This window comes from Chionomys nivalis, chromosome 17 (genome assembly GCF_950005125.1).
Source record: "Chionomys nivalis chromosome 17, mChiNiv1.1, whole genome shotgun sequence".
Lineage (NCBI taxonomy): Eukaryota > Metazoa > Chordata > Mammalia > Rodentia > Cricetidae > Chionomys > Chionomys nivalis.
In genome coordinates, this window is record NC_080102.1 from 55,861,990 (window position 1) to 55,879,311 (window position 17,322).

The 17,322-nt window shown below is 48.7% G+C and overlaps 1 protein-coding gene across 1 annotated transcript; it reads right to left on the reverse strand.

Moving 5' to 3' along the window:
* Nucleotides 1–11,487: 11,487 nt before the first annotated feature.
* On the reverse strand, nt 11,488–16,878 carry Dhh (desert hedgehog signaling molecule). Its single transcript, XM_057792127.1, has 3 exons — nt 16,331–16,878; nt 13,367–13,628; nt 11,488–13,119 (listed from the first exon to the last, which is right to left on the reverse strand). The coding sequence occupies exons 1-3, from the start codon at nt 16,631–16,633 to the stop codon at nt 12,494–12,496; spliced, it is 1,191 nt and encodes a 396-aa protein (XP_057648110.1). The 5' UTR covers nt 16,634–16,878; the 3' UTR covers nt 11,488–12,493.
* Between the last annotated feature and the right edge of the window lie 444 nt (nt 16,879–17,322).

Consider the following 17,322-nt stretch of genomic DNA (forward strand, 5'->3'; position numbering starts at 1 on the left):
TTTGTTTGTTTGTTTTTGTGTGTGTGTGTGTATACAGTATTCTGCCTGCATGTAGACCTGCAGGCCAGAAGAGGGCATCAGATCTCATTACAGATAGTTGTGAGCCACCATGTGGTTGCTGGGAATTGAACTCAGGACCTTTGTCAGTGATCTTAACCTCTGAGCCATCTCTCCAGCCCCTGGAACTTTCTTTGTAGACCAGGCTAGCCTCGGACTCACAGAGATCCGCCTTCCTCTGCCTCCTGAGTGCTAGGATTAAAGATGTGTATCACCTTAATCCCAGCACTCGGGAGGCAGAGGCAGGCGGATCTCTGTGAGTTCGAGACCAGCCTGGTCTACAAGAGCTAGTTCCAGGACAGGCTCCAAAACCACAGAGAAACCCTGTCTCGAAAAACCAAAAAAAAAAAAGATGTGTACCACCACTGCCCGGCAGGTGATTCTTATCAATATACTCATTCATGGTTTTTTCTTTAATTTTTATTGGGGAGGGCAGTAAGAAGACCCAGCAGTTAAATCTGCATACTGCTCTTTCTGACTCATGTCAGGCTGCTTATGGAGTCAGTCCTGTGACTCCAGCTCCAGGGCATCAGATGCCGTCTCTGCCCTTCTTGGTACCCACTCATGGCATACACACACAGGGACACAAATATATACATGTAACTAAAGTGAAATTAAATATTCGCTGGACACGTGACACATGCCTTTAGCACCATCACTCAGGTGACAGGCAATGTGAGTTTGAAGCCAGCCTAGTGTACATATTGAGTTCCAGGATAGCCAGGGCTACATAGAGAGAGACCCTGTCTCAAACAAAACAAAACAAGACCCCCCAAAGATAGATAGACAAAAGTGTGTGTGTGTGCATGTGTGTTCACAGGAGTGAACATGTACATGTAGAGGTCAAATATCAGTCTTGGATGTCATTTCTCAGGACCTGTCCACCTTGGGTTTTGTTATTATTATTATTATTATTATTATTATTATTATTATTATTATTATTTTATGTGTACAGTGTTGGAGAATGGCACACATGTGAAGGTCAAAGAACAACTTTGTGGGGTCAGTTTTCTCCTAACACCTTTATGTGGCTTCCCAGCTCAAGCTGCCAGACTTTCAAGGCAAACCCTTTACCCAGTGAGCTATCTCACCAGCCCCACTGTGTTTTTCAGACGTGGTCCTCACCAGCCCCACCGTGTTTTTTTCAGACGCGGTCTCTCACTGGGACCATGGAATTACAAGGCTAGGCTGTCTGCCGGTAAACCCCGGGACTCTTCCTGCTTGTTCCATTGCTGGGACTACAAGAGCAGGACTCCACATACAGCTTTTGACCTGGCACTAGAGACCAAATTCAGGGGCTCATACTTGCGTCTCTAGCATGCTACTGAACCACCTTCCCAGCCCTGTCTATTTTATTTTGATTGTATTTTAGTTTGTTTGTGTGTTTGTTTTTGAGACAGGTCTCTTGTTACCTAAGATGGCCTAAAATTTGCTGCAAAATTGAGAAACTGGCTTTAAACTCTGGGTCCTATTGTCTCCGCCTACGAGTGCTAGTGTTACATGTGTGTACTTGGGTCTCATTTACTTACACGTAAACATGTATGTATATTTGTGTACATATTAACAGTGATGGTGGTCATCCTGGGAATTGTATGCAGGGCCCACATATTCTAGCCAAGCGCTATACTACTGAGTCTGAGCTATGTCCCTATCTAGTTTTTTTTTTTTTTTTTTTTTTTTGGTTTTTCGAGACAGGGTTTCTCTGTGGCTTTGGAGCCTGTCCTGGAACTAGCTCTGTAGACCAGGCTGGCCTCGAACTCACAGAGATCCGCCTGCCTCTGCCTCCCAAGTGCTGGGATTAAAGGCGTGCGCCACCACCGCCCGGCCCTATCTAGTTTTTAAATGTATGTTTTGTAGGGCTGACTGACATGGCTCCGCACTTAAATGTACTTCGTAGTCTTCCTGAGGACTCTGGTTCAGTTCCTAGCACCCACATGGCAGCTCACAACCATCTATAACTCCAGTTCCATGGAGTCTGATGCTCTTTTTGGGCCCCTGCTCACTCCAGGCACCCATATGGTGCACATACATGCATACAAGCAAAGCAGTCATACGCCTAAAATACAAATAATAAATCTTTAAATTTGTATTTTGAGTCAGAGTCTTCCTAAGTTACCCAGGCTAGTCTTAAATTAAAGGCCCAAGGTCTGATCTTATCACTCCCTGCAAGCTAAAACTTAATCGTATTCATTTACCTACTCAAATAACTCCATCTCCAAAGTCTCCGGAGTGTGGTGGTGGACGCCTATAATCTCAGCTATTGGGTTTGTTGGGGCAGGAATATCTCATTGGTACTCAAGTGGAGTCGGGTGCTCAGGGCTGGCTAGGCAAGGCAGCAAGACTTTCAACATAACCAGAAAGGGGGCATGGCATAAAATATCCTTTGTACAGTATAAAGCCTATCAATGTTGGTAGGGCCTGATCGTCATGACAGGGAGAGTCCCTGTATCAGACCTCTTCTTGTGTGTTAATTCTCCTTGTTTAATTTTCCAACATTGCCCAGCACTTCACGAGGGCCTCTGGCACCCCGGGCAAAGTGATTCCCTTAAGAACACATTTATTACTGACTAATAAGAAACTCCTAAGAGTACATATTGGTTTTCAGATGTAGAATCACCGTCACAGGCTGCTCTTCCAGAGGACCCAGGTTCAATTCCCAATAACCACATGGCAGCTCACAACTGTCTGTAACTCCAGGTCCAGGGGATCTGACACGCTCACACAGACAAATGTGCACTTCAAACAAAATAAAGTAAGAGTGACTACCTCGGGCATGGTATTCACGCTCTCCAAGACATGTCCAACAATTTCCCGGACTTAGCCCATGCTAATTTCTGTCTCCGAAAGAAACAGGAATCCACCGCCTCTCATTCTGCCAGACAAGGGCCTTCATACCTGCACAGCTTGGCTACAGAAAACCAAGCTCCATTCTTCCTCTACACACTCAAAAACTCCATCTCCACTGTTTTTTAAAAGGAGAGAGAACGGGAGGGTGTGTGTGAGCCTCAGACTCACCGAGTTTCCTAGAGCGGTGCAAGGGGCTTGACACCACCAGTGCCACAGAAAAGGACGTAGGAGGCTTGGCCTTTTAGTTTAAAAGAAAAAGAGATCCAGGGCTGGAGAGATGGCTCAGTGGTTAAGAGCATTGCCTGCTCTTCCAAAGGTCCTGAGTTCAATTCCTACCAACCACATGGTGGCTCACAACCATCTCTAATGAGGTTTGGTGCCCTCTTCTGGCCTGCAGGCATACACACAGACAGAATATTGTATCCATAATAATAATAATTTTTAAAAAAGTTTAAAAAAAAGAGAGATCCATAATACCCACTCTCAAAGATTTTAGGTAATCTTAAATTGGGCGTGGTGGAGCACACTTTTAATCCCAGCAGAGGCGGGAGGATGTATATGAGTTCAAGGCCAGGCTGGTCTACACAGCCAGTTCTAGGGCAGCCAAGACTGCTTAGTGAGAGCTTGTCTTTTAAAAAAAACAAATCTATGAGATCATGTAGTCCAGCCAAGGACCGCAACAACGGAGGGACGTGCATGGTGAAAATGAGATTACCGTCAGCTGCTGCAGCTGCTGGAGGCTTAGGCAGCTGTTCCCTGGGCAGCTGCAGCGTTCAGCCCAGGCTTGGCTGTGAGGTGGCAGCTCCGTCTTAGCCTGTGGACATCAGCTCCTAGTTAAGCCAAGGCTCTCCCCATAGGACCACTTGAAAGCAACAGAGAAAGAGTTCTAAAGAGTTTTATTTAGTCACCGTACTTGGGATATAGGACCCAAGGGAGATAGGTTTAGAGACAGTTTGGACTTGGGTCTCCAAAGAAGCAAAGCCAAGACTAGAGATATAACAGAAAGTTGTCCTGTCCCAGACCACTGCTATCCTGTCCCAGCCCACCCTGCTGTCCTGTCCCAGCCCACCCTGCTGTCCTGTCCCAGACCACTGCTATCCTGTCCCAGCCCACCCTGCTGTCCTGTCCCAGCCCACCCTGCTGTCCTGTCCCAGCCCACCCTGCTGTCCTGTCCCAGCCCACTGCTGTCCTGTCCCAGCCCACCCTGCTGTCCTGTCCCAGCCCACCCTGCTGTCACATCCCTGCACTGTCCCTGCCGTCTGTTTGTGGAGCGCGCTGCATGAGGACACTTCCTACTCGCAGCTGAAGCTGAAGCAAGGAAACTCAGCTGTTCAGACAAGAGACTCCATCTAGAGATAAAGACAACCCCGAAGCCCTGTCCACTGCTAGTCTCTATTTTATTTATTTGGTGTGTGGGTGTTTGCTTACACGCATGTCTGTGTGCCCTTTGTCTGGTGGAAGTAGGGGCCAGATGTCAGATCCCCTAGAACTAGACTAGCAGGTAATTTGAGGCACCCAGCTGGGTCCTTTACAAAAGCAACACATTCTGTTAGCCACTGAGCCGCCTCTTCTAGCCTCAGTTTCCCTTCTAAAACACAAATTCAGGCAGGTGTGGTGGCACCCATCTTTAATCCTAGCACTCAGGCGGCTGGAGGCAGGTGGATCTTGTGAGTTCCAGGACAGTCTGGACTACTTAGAGAGACTGTGTCTCAAAAAGCAAGTGAACAAACCAAACCAACTGGCATCAAAATAAAAGGAAAAAGAAAAAAAATACAAGTTTAATTACTTGCTTCTAATTTTTCAATTACTTTTCATCTTCAGCTCAAATTCCAAATATGTTTGTTTGCTTGTTTTTATTGTTGTTTTTGTTTTTTGAGACAGTGTTTCTCTGTGCAGCCCAGGCTGTCCTGGAACTCACTCTGTAGACCAGGCTGACCTTAAACTTAGAGATTAATCTGCTTCTGCCTTCCAAATGCTGGGATTAAGGACATGTGCCACCATAGCTAGTTTATGGTCTTTTTCTCAATAGACAGCTGCCTCAGTTTCTCCGCTTGAGAGGAAAGTTTTATTAGAAAAATAAAGTATAGAGCTAAAGAGATGGCTCAGAGGTTAAGATTACTGACTGCTCTTCAGAATGGTCCTAAATTCCATTCCCAGCAACCCCACATGGTGGTTCACAACCATCTGTGATGAGATCTAATGCCCTCTTCTGGCCTGCAGGTGTATATGCAGGCAGAATACTGTATACATAATAAATAATAAAGAAAACATTTTTTTTTTGTTGTTTTTTGTTTTTTGCTTTTCGAGACAGGGTTTCTCTGTGGCTTTGGAGCCTGTCCTGGAACTAGCTCTGTAGACCAGGCTGGTCTCGAACTCACAGAGATCCACCTGCCTCTGCCTCCCGAGTGCTAGGATTAAAGGCGTGCGCCACCATCGCCGGGCTAAAGAAAACATTTTTTAAAAAAAGTACAGTCCACAAAAGCATAGTTATGGATCCATACAAGTTTCTTAATCAGAAATTTTCTTTTTCTTTTTCCTTTTTTCATTCTTTTATCATTTTTGGGTTTTTGTTTTGTTCTGTTTTTTTAAGAGATGATAAGTTTCAGGGCTGGAGAGAAGGCCCAGTAGTTAAGAGCACTGGCTGATCTTTCAGAGGACCTATGTTCCCAGCACCGACGTGGCAGCTCACACCTGTCTGTAACTCCAGTTCTGGGGCTTCTGACACAGACATACATGCAGACAGACTACCAATGCACATAAAAGAAAAGTAAATTATGTATAAAAAAGATAGATAGGGCTGGCAAGATGGCTCAGCAGTTAAGAGCATTGCCTGCTCTTCCGAAGGTCCTAAGTTCAATTCCCAGCAACCACATGGTGGCTCACAACCATCTGTAATGAGATCTGGTGCCCTCTTCTGGCCTGCAGGCATATATGCAGACAGAATATTGTATACATAATAAGTTTTAAAAAAAGATAGATAATGATTTTTTAAAGGTTCTACTTTTAGCTTTTTAAAAATATTTATTTATTTATTATTTATACAGTTAGCCAGAAGAGGGTAAAACAGTGATTGCTCTTAATGAGCTGAGTCGTCTCTCCGGATCTTTTTTTTTTTAATAATTTATTTTTTATCTTATATGAATTGGTGTTTTGCCCGCATGTATATGTCTGTGTGAGGGTGTGAGATCTCCTGAAACTGGAACTACAGACAGTTGGGAGCTGCCATGTGGGTGCTGGGAATTGAACCTTGGTCCTTATGAAGAGCAGCCAGTGCTCTTAATCACTGAGCCATCTCTTCAGATCTTTTTTTTTTGTTGTTTTTGTTTTTGTTTTTTTAGATTTATTTATTATTTTATTATGTGTACAGTATTCTCAGTATTCTGTCTGCATGTATGCCTGCAGGCCAGAAGAGGGCACCAGACCTCATTACAGATGGTTGTGAGCTGCCATGTGGTTACTGGGAATTGAACTCAGGACCTTTGGAAGAGCAGGCAATGCTCTTAACCTCTGAGCCACCTCTCCAGCCCGATCTTTTTGTTTTTTGATATAGAATTTCAGGCTGCTCTGAAGCTCACCACATATCCAAAGTTGGTCCAGACCTCTGATCTCCCTGCTTCTGCTTCTGAGAACAGGGTTATATTGTGAGTTGCTAGACCCAGCAAAAGCAAAGACTTTTCATTAATTAAAGCTTTTGCTTAACACTGGTCTCTTCCTAAAGACTGGAAGCCCATATTTCTTCTTTAGTTATCGTGATAAAATATCCCAGATATTAGCTGGACATGCAGGCCCACATCTGTATTCCTAACATTAGGGAGACTGAGGTACAATTGCCATGAGATTGAGGCCAGCCTGGTTTACCAAGTGCACACCAGGTCAGCATGGGCTACAGAAAGAGACCCTCCCTTGTAATAATAAAAAATAAATCATTGATTTATTATAATAATGTCATAACACCCAAATCAATGTTCTTCCAAATTCAATTTCTAGTAAAAGTTAGAGACAAAGCCTTCACCTATGTTCTCACATGTGGTCCTTCCTCAAGAGGTGGGGAGAGCTGGAGATGGCTCAGTGGCTAACTGCTTTTACAGAGGACCTGGGTTTGGTTCCCAGCACCCGCATGGTAGCTCTTTAACTGCCTTAACTAACTTCAGTTTAAAGGGAATAATGCCCTCTTCTGGCCTATAGCAGAACTACACTCAAACGGTATACATAAAGGCTGTCAAAACACACAAAAAATAAAAATAAATAAAAATTTTAGAAAAGATGTATGGGATGTTTTGATATTTCTTCTTCTTTCTTCCTTTTTTAAAAAGATTTATTTATTATGTATACAACATTCCTTCCATGTATGTTTGCACGCCAGAAGCACTAGATCTCATTATAGATGGCTGTGAGCCCCCATGTGGTTGCTGGGAATTGAACTCAGGACCTCTGGAAGACCAGTCAGTGCTCTTAACCTCTGAGCCATCTCTCCAGCTTCCTCTTTTTTTTTTTTTTTTTTCAAGACAAGGTTTCTTTGTGTAGCCCTGGCTGTCCTGGAACTTGCTCTGTAGACCAGGCTGCCTCAAACTCAGATATCTACCTGCCTCTGCCTCCCGAGTGCTAGGATAAAAGACATGTGCTCGCCGGGCGGTGGTGGCGCACGCCTTTAATCCCAGCACTCGGGAGGCAGAGGCAGGCGGATCTCTGAGAGTTCGAGACCAGCCTGGTCTACAGAGCTAGTTCCAGGACAGGCTCCAAAACCACAGAGAAACCCTGTCTCGAAAAACATAAAAAAAAAAAAAAAAAAAAAAAAAAAGACATGTGCTACCACTACTCGGCTTGATATTTCTTTTTACCAGTACACTAGTCCCGTAGCACCAGGACACCGTCCACAGTTACAACTTCATTCTACCTTTTGGTTTAACGTTTGTTTTGTTTTTTAATAAATAAACATAATTTATTATTTTTTAAAGATTTATGTATTTCTTATGTATACATTGTTCTGTATGTCTGCAGGCCAGAAGAGAGTGCCAGATCTCATTACAGATGGCTGTGAGTCACCATGTGGTTGCTGGGAATTGGACTCAGGACCTCTGGAAGAGCAGCCATCTCTCTAGCCCCCTTGACGTTTTTACAGACAGGGAATCATGAAGGCCAGATGGCCTTCAAGGAGGACCTTGGATTCCTGCCTGTGCCTCCTAAGTGCTGGGATTACATGAATGACCCACTACACCTGAACTTTTTTTTTTTTTTTTTTTTTTTTTTTGGTTTTTCCAGACAGGGTTTCTCTGTGGCTTTGGAGCCTGTCCTGGAACTAGCTCTTGTAGACCAGGCTGGTCTCGAACTCACAGAGATCCACCTGCCTCTGCCTCCCGAGTGCTGGGATTAAAGGCGTGCGCCACCATCACCCGGCTTTTTTTTTTTTTTTTTGGTTTTTCGAGACAGGGTTTCTCTGTGGTTTTGGAGCCTGTCCTGGAACTAGCTCTTGTAAACCAGGCTGGTCTCGAACTCACAGAGATCCGCCTGCCTCTGCCTCCCAAGTGCTGGGATTAAAGGCGTGCGCCACCACCGCCCGGCTCTCGGCTATTTTTTTTTTTAAAGATAGTCTTACACTTTGCACTGGCCAACCTTGAACTCACAGAGTAGACCAGGCTGGCCTTGAACTCATAGTGATCTGTACGCCTCTGCTTCCAGGCCACCTTTATTTGTTTGAAACAAGCTGATCTGGAGCTCACTGTGTACTCGGACTGCTCCCTCTAACAGTGAGCAGCCTCCTCTCCTCAACTGTCTGAACGCTGATGGCAGACGTGAGCCACTGCATCCACCTCACTTAACCTTGCTTACTGCTCGAGAAGTTCCATCCATTCAGAACACCGCAGGACTAAACTCTTCCTCTAGTCCAGAAAGAACTGTATTGCTGGGAATCAACCCGGAGCTTTGCACATGCTAGGTAAGTGCTTTAGCATTGAAGTTCATCCTTAATCCCTCTCACCCTTTTCTTCACTGGTTTACTAACTTGCCAGAAGCCTGAACAACATATGTCTTCTTAACCAGATGGCTTGCTTATATAGTTTTTGTTTGTTTGTTTGTTTTTGTTTTTGTTTTTTCAAGACAGGGTTTCTCTGTGGCTTTGGAGCCTGTCCTGGAACTAGCTCTGTAGACCAGGCTGGTCTCGAACTCACAGAGATCTGCCTGCCTCTGCCTCCTGAGTGCTGGGATTAAGGCGTGTGCCACCACCACCCAGCTGGCTTATATAGTTTTAATTAAGGAGGATAGCCATTTAATGTAGAAGAAGAGCAAATGAACATAAGAAATAAGCATAAGTAAGATGGTTCGGTGGGTAAAGGTGCTTGCTGCCAAGTCTGACAACTCTAAAAGACTGTCCTCTGACCTCTACATGTTTGCCTTGGCACATGCACATCCACACACACACACACACACACACACACACACACACACATCCATACACACTAGCAAAATAAATTAATTAAACAGAATGATTTCAAAAAAGAGAATGATAAATAATTGTCAAATACATATCAGGGAGTGCTTAAGAGGGCTCAGTCATTACAAGTAATTACTGCTCTTGCAGAGAGCCCTCGTTTGGTTCCCAACACTTGTAACTCCAGTACCAGGGGATCTGGTGCCCTCTTCTGGCCTCCATTAGCACTAGGCATGCATGTGGTGCACAAGCACACAAATAGGCACACACTCATACACAGACAATAATAAATGGATCCATTGTTTTGGGGGGAGGTTGGTTTTGGTTTTTGAGGCAGTATTTCTTTGTGTAGCCTTGGCTGTCCTGGAACTAACTTTCTCTGTAGACCAGGATGGCCTCAGACTCATAGATCTGCCTGCCTCTGCCTCCGAGTGATGGGATTAAAGCCCTGAGCTACCATGGCTACCACAGCTAAGACTTTAAGCTGTGAGCGTCCCCTGAGTATCTTTACCCGTGACCCACTATTCTCATGTAGTGTAGTCTATGTCTCTGCTCTAAATAAAATGACTACTTTGAAGTGAGGCGGGGAGCTGTGTGGGCTTTATAGTGATGTAGTGAGAGGACCAGACCACATATCTCACCCAGCCATCAGAACACTCTTCTCGTTCACATACACCTTCCCCATTCTATCACACGTTGGCTGTATTACCCTAGGAGAATGGCTTACAGCTCTTGGCCTTGAGCTGGATGTGGTGGCTCACCTGGACTCCCAGCAGTTTGTGGCAGGGCCTCACAAGGTAGCCCAGGCTGCCCTTGAACTAAAGACTATTCTCCTTCCTCAGCCTTCGGTGCTGGGACTATGGGTATGCTCATCTTGAAACACAAAACTCAACCCCTAACTGCTGCTTGCGTTGGCAATGACCGCAGGAAGCAGTGCAGCAGTGAGAAAAGAATGTAGAGGAAAGGTAACATTTGCTGGGTTCCTGTGCTGGAGAGAGCTGCTGCAGCTGGAAGGTGCTGTGTGGCGAGTTAGAGTGCCTGCTTCAAGCAGGTGGTGCATTTACCTGCTTGCAGACAGCGTCTGTTTTTTTTTGTTGTTGTTGTTGTTTTTTTGTTTTTTTTGATAGCTGGGAGGAGCTTCAAGGGGACAGAATGAGGGGATGGGCCTCAAGGGATGACTTTAGAGGGGCATGCGAACCTCCAGCCTGGGAAGTAACCTACAGGATGTGATTTAATGAAAACCAATGTGGGGAGCTGGAGAGATGGCTCAGAGGTTAAGAGCACTGGCTGCTCTTCCCCGGGTTCTGAGTTCAATTCCCAGCAACCACATGGTGGTTCACAACCATCTGTAATGAGATCTGGTGTCCTCTTCTGGCCTGCAGGGATACATGTAGACAGAACATTGTATATATATATATAATAAATAAAATAAATCTTTTTAAAAAAGAATGTCTACACTATTACCTATATCTCCTGCTTCCCAGAGCTGAACTAGGCTATAAAAAATGCCAAGGATTGAAAGAAAAACAAGCAGGTCCTGAGGGTCTTCCGACGCTGGCACAATGCTAAAGGCTTAACAGGCCCGGTGCATCAGTTCTGCTTCCTCAAACATGGTTCCTCTGAGCAAGTCCATTGCACTATGCAAAACATTCCCCTTTGGTCCAACGTGTGTGAGAGTGTGTGTTGTGTGTGTGTGTGGGGGGGGCTGTTTGTCTGTGTCCCTAGGCTTAGAATTCTCCTGAATGCCACCAGAGGGCAGCGTATTCATAGAAAGGCCTCGGCTCAGAAGTTCAAAACAGAGTAAAATCTTCCTAGCATCAAGATGTAGCCGGTTTCAGGTCAGGCCCTGGGAGTACATTGACTGTCCCTAGGATCCTACATACCCCACTTCCAGAGCAGTCCCTACCTGTGCACTCCTAGCTAGGGACATCAATCTACCTGCATTTCAGGTGTCTACCGTGTTAGATTCCCCACAACACACAAGCCAAAGAAACACAGCCAGTAACAGAAAGGAAAGGAGGTGGGGGAATGAGAAGCCGGCAGAGCAGCGCTTAAGGAAGAAACTCACACTGTAATGCTGGAGCTTGACAGAGTCTGTTTCCCTCAGATATACCCAAGCCAAAAACCTGTTCTCTCCCCAGCTTCTCTCTCTCTCTCCTACAATGTAGCCCAAGTTAGCCTTGAACTCATAGTCCTCCTGTTTTGTCCTTTCTCAATCTCCAGAGTGTTGAAATTATAGGCGGGTACCACCATTCCTGGTCACTCTAGGATTTTTGTCTAGGCCACAAATGTGTGTGGACTGTAAGGAACACCCATGGTTCATAAATTGGCCTAGCAAAATCCCATAAAAAAGAAAATCAGACCGCTTCATCAGCGGGCAGGAGGCGGCTGGGCTGGTTTATAGTCGACAGGGATAGGCCAAAACAGTTCATAGAAGACTCCAAATGCATTGAGCATCAGCCTTCAGGCTCCTTCAGTAAGCCCCACCCCCACCCCCGAGTTGGGATGTGTACTCATAAGAACAGTTTTGGTCCCAGATGGGGGTGAGACCAGCACCAAAAACAGGGCAGCGTATTTCTGGTCTGTTGCTGATGGGTTGGGACGCCCTCTGCAGCAAAAGGGTTTGAAAGATCCTGCTGCAGAAGAAGGGAGAGTTGGGCATTAGGTGTTGACTCTGGTTAGTCCGGATTCTCCTCCTCTTTGGAGGTGAATTGCCTGAGTGAAGGTGGTTTCCAATAAACCTTCCCTTTATTAAGCCACCTGCAGGAGAACGCGAGGCATCAGATTGACTGGCTGTGTCAGATAGTGTTAACGCCACACTCCAGGCCCTCACCTTGGTGGGCTGGGAAACCGGATCATTATATTACAATTTATAAATAGAAAATAAAATTATCTGGTGAGACTGGGCCACTGGGGAAGACGCAAAAAAAGTCCTCATTAAAGAGTATCCATCAGCAAACCCAGTCATCAAGGACCGGAGGAGCACTCCTCTCAGCTAGAAGTTGCCCCTAAACCAATAAGTTCCAATACAGCTCTTCTTTTTCTCTAAGTCTCTTTCCACACCCACTTTCCCAATCAGCATCACCTGCTGCCCACATCCCCAGATCTTAGCACGCCTTGGTTTCTGTTTCGCCCAGAGCCTGGAGTACATCTATACTCGGATGCTCAGCCCATTAACTCCTCCGCCAAGCGGTAAAGTAGTCGAGAGTACCAATGCATGCCAGTCGGCTGGACCGCACCCCCGGGGAGCAGCGCCCCGAGCGCGTGCAGCAGGCGCAAAGGAGCGAAGGCGCGGTGGGCCCACTGGTGACTCTCCAGAACCGCGTAGCAGGAGGCGAGGACGTCGTTTACCAGCAGCGTCCCGTGCGCAGTGAGCGGTGCGAACACGCCCACTGCTTCCTCGCGGGCCACACGGGCTACACGAGCCGGCCGGAGCGCGTCCCCGCCTGGAGCCAGCACCGAGTCCCCAGCGCGTAATCGGCGCGCGAACACCGGTGCAAAGTCACCTGGAGCCGGCGCTGGCCCACGAGCCGCGAACACCAGATGCCAGGGTGTGAGCAACAGTTTGCGCGGAGGCCGCTCGGTCTCCACAGCTACGAAGGAGGCGCGGCGCTGCAAGTCCCGGTCCAGGAAGAGTAGCACCGGCGTGGGCACCACCCGGCCCGCTGCATCGGCGGCCAGTACCCAGTCACCACGATGGAGTTCTCTCAGCCCCTTCCGCTCGCCGCTCCGCAGACGCACTGTAGCATTTCCCGGAAAGCAGCCGCCGGCTCGGACCGCCAGTGAGTTATCTGCAAGGAGGATTAAGACAAGATCAGCAAATACAAGAACAGATTCCAGAAGATGTGGGTGAAGCCCAACGCAGACCTCACTAGTCACGGGATATTGTTCAATTTCCAGGGATCTAGTCACACCTTGATTGTAAGCGGAAAAGGTGGTTTACAACACTAATGCCTGTTTGGTCCCTTGAGGGTAGCAAGGAGACTATACCCCATGAAAGCCCCCTTTGGATGGACCACCATCTGGCGTCTACTGTACCAGCTTTGACCGACACGTGGACGTGGTTTCGGGACTCGTAGTAGACCCAGTCGAAGCCGGCTTCCACTGCTAGGCGCGCCAGCAAACCATACTTATTGCGGTCACGGTCAGACGTGGTGATATCCAAGGCGCGGCCTTCGTAGTGGAGTGAGTCCTGAGCGTGGTGGCCATCCTCGTCCCAGCCTTCAGTCACACGTAGGCGCACTCCAGGCCACATGTTCATCACCGCAATGGCTAGAGCGTTCACCCGCTCTTTGCAACGCTAGTGGGGGGAATAAGCAGCCAGTTTCCCCACTACCATCACCACCGGGCAGGCGATGGGCAGGGTGAGGTGCAAGGGACCAGTAAGGCATCAATGCATCTTTACTCTCTGGACCAACTCCATTCCCTCCCGGGTTCTCAGTGTCCTGGGGAAGCGAGGGTCTGAATAGGTGTAGTCACCAATCTGTACTTGATTGCCAGGGCATGCTTAGAGAACCGAACCATGGGATTAACCCCTCTGAAGGTGAGAGGGTATCTCCATACCTAGTTATTCCCCCCATTTTCAGTGCCTACATCTCATCCTTATTTGTTCCAGGACCTCAGTCCAATCAAAGAGAGACTCATAGGAGAGAGAGAGAGGATGGAAGTTTGGCTAGGGAGGGCCTGGCTCCCCGAATCGAATCGAGTCCTATTTAAGCCTGACCCCCGCCCCGGGCCCCAGTTGCCCTCCCTCAGTCTGATTCATCTTTTGTTTGGTTGCCTTCCCTGGCACTGGGCATCGCTTCCTTCCTTCCTTCCTTCCTCCTCCTCCTTTCAGCCTCTAGCATTAACCCATTGGTGGTCTGGGTGCGCCCCTACAGAGGTGCCCAAGAAGAGCCGCGTGGGATCAAGGCTGCTGGAAAAAGAGTCGGGTGGCGGGGGCTGCATGAAGTACAATGGCTATTCTCCCGGATGACTTAACTAAGCGAGAATCTCGGGCCGAGGCCGGGAACGCGTCGGGAGAAGCGGACTCAGCAGCTCCAGCTACAAAGGCGCTTTTCAGCCGCCCCGGCTCAGGGAGAGGAAAGGGCAGAACGCCGCGCCCCACATCCCTGCTCCCGCCCGCCAGGTCCCCTCCCCCAGCGTGGCCAGCCTGCCACTGTGTCAGTTCTGAGAGTCCCCCATCTCTCCCATCTCTGTTTCAGAATCAGCCCTTAGAGGCGTGGGAGGAGCAGCACCTGAGAATGGCAGGACCTACCTCCACCTCCCGCGCAGGGTGGGAGTGGAGGAAAAGGAGCCACGGACGCAGACCTGCACCCCCTGGGGAGGGAGGCCACGGTTATCTTGGCGGCTCCGGTCTGGGAGTTGGAGACCTTGGCGCGCACCAGAGCCGCAACACCACGGGAGCAGCAGCGCAGGAGGAGCGCAGAGAACAACTTCTTTTTCTTTGTCCCTTTTCATCTCTCACCTCGAACTTGGATTCTAAATGATTGCTAGAGGGGCATTCCCTACCCTCTTCTGTAGTCAGCTGCACCTCTGAAGAGGCGCTATACAAGTGGTACTCTTTCCAACTTCGTGTCGTTTTGTCCCCTAAGAAGGCCCTGACCTGCGGGGGCAGTAGCCCAGAACAGAGGAGCCAACTCAATAGAGTCCTTTTGCAGCCAGGGTGTGGGAGATAAGCAAGACTGGGTGTGTGTGTGTTGGGGGGGGGGGGTTGCCCGGGCCTCCTGAGCCAATCCCTTGTTCTGCCCCTCTGCTGCAGGTTTCAACCAGAGGGAAGCACCACAAGGTTCCATGGCCAAGGTGGAAAGGAATGCTCCTTTCTGATTTTTAAAAAGAGAATGACTTCATCCCTGGAGTGATCAGTTCTCACCCTTAACCACAGCAAGCAGGAGGTAGAGGCAGGAGGATTTCTGTGAGTTTTACATAGCAAGTTCCTGGTCCATAAGGGCTACATTAAAAAAAGAAAGAAAAAAAGAAAAAGAAAAAAACCTTCTTCCCTGTACAGGTTTTCCTAACAAAGTAACCTGGAAAGCTCTGGCAGTGGGAGGAAATCCGTACCCCTTCCTCTCCCCACCTCCCTACTGCACACACAATTAGGTGTTGTAATGGAAAGTATATAGGACTCGGAACCCTGAGTCCCGAATTCTAGTCTTGGCAACGCCATGAATTGGCTGTGAGGCCCTGGTTAAATTGCTTTTTCCCCCTGGGGCCCACCTCTCAGATATAAGTGAGGGGTGGGGTGGGGGTGGAGAAATATGTCTTCTGAATTTCCTTTCAGTTCTGACATTCCAGGACGTGACCAGAGAAGGTTCTTTTCCAGGTCATGGTCCACCGTATTCCAGGCAGGTTCAGCGCCCATCTGTAGCAGGTGCTCCATAATGGTAGTTGAATTTAATTATTTATTCGAGGTAAAGGTCTCACAGTTCATCTATCTATTCTGAGGACGGTTTTTTACCCAAAGTCTCTCAAGACGGAGGACAATCCCTGACCACCCCATTCTCAGGAAGATGGCCTGGTAACCTGACTCTTGCCCATTCCTTTTTCAGCCCCCTTCTTTTTGACTCAGAACTTTTGGACATCAGGCCAAGAGCCAGGCTAAGCGTAAAGCCTTCTGTAGGCTACCTACCCTAGCCAGCTCCTGGCCCCCAGCTCACCCCAGCCCTTCCTGCCTGGCTCGGTGGCTGACCCCCGGTCCACGCCTCAGCCATTTCCCGTCTCGCCTGCCGCCATCCTCCTTTCCCCGCCCTCACTCCAGCCTCTCCCAGATTCACTCTCACTAGTCAGTTCCTCCTCCCCCTCCCCATCCCAGCCTTTGCCGTTTGGATTCCTCCAAACCACTACCAGCCAGCAGGTTATTTGCTTTCTTGAAAAATGTGATGAAGGAGGTCTTACTTTTAGTTTAAGGTCTCGGGAGATAAAGTGACAGTTCATACCCAGGTAGGAAAACCGACGAGGAGTTACTGATGTGCAGGAGAGCAGGTGGGGAGAAGCGCTCCTTACCTCTGTCATCAGGCGGTCAGCCCCGCTGTTCTCCTCATCCTTGAAGATTATGTCGGGGTTGTAGTTGGGTACGAGGTCCCGGAAGCGCTCGGACCCCCTTGCTACCCTCCCCTCCGCTGGCCCACTCGCGCCAAGGGTCCGCTCGGGCACACTAGGCACAAACTGCTTGTACAGCAGAGGCACAAGCTGCTTGCGCACGTATCGCCGCCGGCCAACCGGTCCCCGGCCCGGTCCGCAGCTCTGGACAGACAGTGCCAGGAGTGCCAAGCAGCACAGGGGCAACAGACTGGCCCGCAGAGCCATGGGCACCGTGGAACTGGTTCAAAGGGGGAGCGTTCTGGTCCTCAGTAGCTCTCCTGTCAATTGGGCATCTCCACAAGAGCCAGCACCGCTGATAGAGAAGCTCCCAGGGTACCTGGAGCGCTGGTGGCTCCGAACACCTGGCAACCACTAACTGCCTACATGCCCCGGGGAACCTGGAACCTACCACTGATAGACTACCATTACAGTGCAGGTGGGTCGAGGGTGAGTGCCGGCCCAGCCGGCCCCTGCTGCCCAGCTCCGGTGCTCCCAGAACCGCCCTGACCCCGCCTTAAGTGGTCCCTGGCCCCGCCCCCCGCCCTTCTCCCAGGACTGTCCCGCCCTCTCCCACCCAGGCGGGGGATCTAGCGGTCACCACTGTTCCATTCTTCACTGAAGTGTGTCCCATCCTGGAAACCAGGCAGGCACCTGCTTAGGAAATCCTTGAAGCTTTACAGTCCTGGCTGCCTGGATAAGCATCCTTCTACCTCCGAGTCTAAATTAGGAACCAAACTATCTTCCTCTGCTAGTCTTTGCTCCCAAAGTCGACTCTGGCAGGCCATGCCCGCTGCTGTCATCCAGGAAGTCTGAGTTCCAATTTCTGCTCAAGGCCATCCAAGCCCTTTGGGCATACAATCAAAGCCTCCCTCCTCTGTGGTCCTCAGGTCTTCCTGGTTCTTCTCCCTCCACAG